The sequence below is a fragment of the Anolis sagrei genome, chromosome 4, assembly GCF_037176765.1.
Source record: "Anolis sagrei isolate rAnoSag1 chromosome 4, rAnoSag1.mat, whole genome shotgun sequence".
NCBI classification, from domain to species: Eukaryota; Metazoa; Chordata; class Lepidosauria; order Squamata; family Dactyloidae; genus Anolis; species Anolis sagrei.
In genome coordinates, this window is record NC_090024.1 from 246,437,612 (window position 1) to 246,441,781 (window position 4,170).

Consider the following 4,170-nt stretch of genomic DNA (forward strand, 5'->3'; position numbering starts at 1 on the left):
CCACAGGGAGGAGGAGGGAGCAAGCTTCCTTTCTGCTTCCCTGGAGACTAGGACGCAGTGGAACAATGGCTTCAAACTACAAGAGAGGAGATTCCACCTGAACATGAGGAAGAACTTCCTGACTGTGAGAGCCGTTCAGCAGTGGAACTCTCTGCCCCAGAGTGTGGTGGAGGCTCCTTCTTTGGAAGCTTTGAAACAGAGGCTGGATGGCCATCTGTCAGGGGTGATTTGGATGCGATATTCCTGCTTCTTGGCAGAATGGGGTTGGACTGGATGGTCCAGGAGGTCTCTTCCAACTCTTGGATTCTATGATTCTATGATTCTAAGAAGCAGGAATATTGCATTTAAATCACCCCTGACAGATGGCCATCCGACCTCTGTTTAAAAGCTTCCAAAGAAGGAGCCTCCACCACACTCCGGTGGCAGAGAGTTCCACTGCTGAACGGCTCTCACAGTCAGGAAGTTCTTCCTCATGTCTTCCTTTAGTCCTCCCATTCTTGAAGATGGTGTGGAGAGAGATTTCAGTTTCACAGCTCAGAAAAATACTTGAGCCAAGGCACCTGTGGATTTTGCAATCAAGGACGAAGTTCCCTGCTGCCATCCTTGTGTGCGGAGTCTCTCTGGTTTTGCTCTGCTGGAGTGGGTTGCCACTTCCTGGTTTGCACCTGCGACACCTGATCCGCCCTCCTGCGCATTGGGCAATCTCTCAAGGAGGGAGCCTGGCGAGGCCTGTTCCTCTCTCTCTCTATCCATCACCTCCCTCCCTTCCTTCCTTCGCTCCCTCTCGTCTTTCCTCACTTCCTCGCTCCGTCCCTCTCCAAGTCACACCTGTAAGGAGAGCTTAAAGCTTGGCCTGGGGCAGGTAGAGCCCATTCGGCTGACCATCGCCATGAAGCCCAGGAGTCCCAAAAGCAGCAGCACTCAGCTCCTCTTCCTCTCGCTTGTGGCACTCTCCATCTTTGGCGTTCAGCGGGTGGATGCCTCCGAGCAGAACAACGTCACAGGTGGGTGAAAGAGGACAACACCAGCCCACCTGGCTCCACTCTGGAGAGATAGGCCTAACCAAACCTGGATGCCGTTTTCATCCATTTCCATCCATTTGGAAAGCAAACTCCTGGGAGGTTTGTCCAGGCTAGCCTCCTGCTTTGCCCTTCCTCCTGAGGATCTTTTGGAAAGGCATCCTTGACCTGTTGGCGTGCCAAGAGGGAACCAACCTGGCAAGGTGGCAAGGACAATAGACCTTGCCAGGATTTTCCTCTCTCGGCATGCCAACGGTCCAGGGAGGCTCCTGCGAGAGCAATGCCAACCCTTTTGCCTTCATTTGCAGTTGCGACAGGAAAAGCGGGCACCTGCCCCGAAAACACAGAGGTGGTGACGCCCAGCGTGAACTGCACAGCAGAATGCCAGTCGGACGCCAACTGTCAAGGGAATGCGAAGTGCTGCCCGTCAGGCTGCAATGTGGTTTGCCGGATCCCAGATGGTAATGCTTCTCTTGTCCACATGTGGACACACACTTTCTGGTAATCTCTCCAATCCCAGATTCCACTCTCAACAGTAGGAAGATGAAGAATCATACAATTGGATGAGACCCCCAAGGGCCATCCAGTCCCACCCCTTGGCAAGCAGGGAGACATGGACACACACTTTCTGGTAATCTCTCCAATCCCAGTTTCCACTCTCAACAGTAGGAAGTTGAAGGATCATACAATTGGATGAGACCCCCAAGGGCCATCCAGTCCAACCCCTTGGCAAGGAGGCACCATCCAATTCCTCTAGAGAAGGAGGCTCTACCAGATTCCCAGGCATTTGGAACATCTCTAACAACTAGGAAGTTGGTTGTTGTGAGTTTTCCAGGCTGTCTGACTATGTTCCAGAAGCATTCTCTCCTGATGTTTCACCTGCATCTATGGCAACCATCCTCAGAGGTTGCGAAGTCTGTTGGAAACTAGGAAAATGAGATTTATATATCTGTGGAATAATGTCCAGGGTGGGAGAAAGAACTCTTTTCTAGGTTCTTGTGGGGTTTTTGGGCTATATGGCCATGTTCTAGAGGCATTTTCTCCTGACGTTTTGCCTGCATCTATGGCAAGCATCCTCAGAGATAGTGAGGTCTGTTGGAACTAGGAAAAAGGGTTTATATATCTGTGGAATGACTGGGGTGGGGCAAAGAGCTCTTCTCTGCTGGAGCTAGGTGTGAATCTTTCAACTGACCACCTTCATTAGCATTAGATGGCCTGGCTGAGCCTGGGGAATCTTTTGTTGAGAGGTGTTAAGATGTGCCTGGTTGTTTCCTCTCTGCTGTTTTTTTTTTTTTTTTTTGTCTGTCTATTTTGTCTTGTCTTGTCTGTTGGAGGTAGGTGTGACTGTTTCAATTAGCCACCTTGATTAGCATTTAATGACCTAGCCGTTTCAAGGTGTGGCTTCTTACTGCTTGGCAGAATCCTTTGTTGGGAGGTGATTATAGAATCATAGAGTTGGAAGAGACTTCATGGGCCATCCAGTCCAACCCCCTGCCAAGAAGCAGGAATATTGTGGTTCTTTATTTACTGTTATGATTTTAGAGTTTTTTAATACTGGTAGCCAGATTGTGTTCATTTTCATGGTTTCCTCCTTTCTGTTGAAATTGTCCACATGCTTCTTGTGTATTTCAATGGCTTTTCTGTGTGGTCTGACATGGTGGTTGTGAGAGTGGTCCAGCATTTCTGTGTTCTCAAATCATCTGCTGTGTCCAAGTTGGTTCCTCAGGTGCTCTGCTATGGCTGATTTCTCTGGTTGAAGGAGTCTGCAGTGCCTTTCTTGATTTGTGTGTTGGGCAATGCTCCTGCGTGTGGTGGTCCCTCTGTAGACTTCTTGTCCACAGCTGCATGGTACACGGTAGACTCCTGCAGAAGTGAGAGGATCCCTCTTGTCCTTTGCTGAATGAAGCATTGGCTGGATTTTCTTGGTGGGTCTGCAGATAGTTTGTATGTTGTGTTTCCTCATCCGCTTTCCTCTGCGGTCAGTGGTTCCCTTGGTGTGTGGCAAGAACACTTTTCCTCTGGGTGGATCTTTGCCTTGACTCTTGTGCAGTGGTTCTCAACCTGGGGGTCAGGACCCCTAGGAGGGGGTGTCAGATGGGTCACCAAAGACCATCAGAAAACAAAGTATTTTCTAGGTTCTTGTGGGGTTTTCGGGCTATATGGCCATGTTCTAGAGGCATTTTCTCCTGACATTTCGCCTGCATCTATGGCAAGTATTTTCTGTTGGTTATGGGGGTTCTGCATGGGAAGTTTGGGCCAATTCTATCACTGGCGGGGTTCAGAATACTCTTTGATTATAGGTGAACTATAAATCCCAGCAACTATAACTCCCAACTGTCAATGCCTATTTTCCCCAAATGCCACCATTGTTCACATTTGGGCATATTGAGTATTCTTGCCAAGTTTGGTCCATTTCCATCACTGTTTGAGTCCACAGTGCTCTCTGGATGTAGGTGAACTACATCTCCAAAACTCAAGGTCAATGGCCATCAAACCCTTCCAGTATATTCTGTTGATCATGGGAGTACTGTGTGCCAAGTTTGGTTCAATTGTATCACTGGTGAAGTTCAGAATGCTCTTTGATTGTAGGTGAACTATAAATGAAAGCAACTACAACTCCCAAATGACATAATCAATCCCTCGCCCAATCCCAGTAGTATTCAAATTTGGGTGTTTTGGGTATTTGTGCCAAATTTGGTCCAGTGAATAAAAATACATCCTGCACATTGGATATTTGCATTACAGTTCATAACAGTAGCAAAATTACAGTTATGACGCAGAAACGAAAATAATGTTATGGTTGGGGGTCACCACAACATGAGGAAAAAGCCAATGGGATTTTGGCCTGCATTAATAGGAGCCTAGTGTCTAGATCTAGGGAAGTAATGCTCCCCATGCTCTATTCTTCCTTGGTTAGACCACACCTGGAATATTGTGTCCAATTCTGGGCACCACAATTCAAGAGAGATATTGACAAGCTGGAATATGTCCAGAGGAGGGCGACTCAAATGATCAAGGGTCTGAAGAACAAGCCCTATGAGGAGCAGCTTAAGGAGCTGGGCATGTTTAGCCTGAAGAAGAGAAGGCTGAGAGGGGATATGATAGCCATGTATAAATATGTGAGAGGAAGTCACAGGGAGGAGGAGGGAGC

General features: G+C 48.1%; 1 protein-coding gene across 1 annotated transcript; it reads left to right on the top strand.

Moving 5' to 3' along the window:
* The first annotated feature begins 765 nt into the window (after nt 1-765).
* LOC137096872 (waprin-Phi1-like) lies at nt 766-1,524 on the top strand. Its single transcript, XM_067467130.1, has 2 exons — nt 766-1,004; nt 1,328-1,524. Exons 1-2 carry the CDS (start codon nt 890-892, stop codon nt 1,522-1,524), a joined length of 312 nt encoding a protein of 103 aa, XP_067323231.1. The 5' UTR covers nt 766-889.
* The last annotated feature ends 2,646 nt before the right edge of the window (nt 1,525-4,170 follow it).

Excerpts from the sequence above, each read along its gene's own strand:
- LOC137096872 (XM_067467130.1), top strand. The coding sequence starts at position 890 with ATGAAGCCCAGGAGTCCCAAAAGCAGCAGCACTCAGCTCCTCTTCCTC. Across the intron at positions 1,005-1,327 it reads CGAGCAGAACAACGTCACAG|TTGCGACAGGAAAAGCGGGC; the intron begins GTGGGTGAAAGA and ends CTTCATTTGCAG.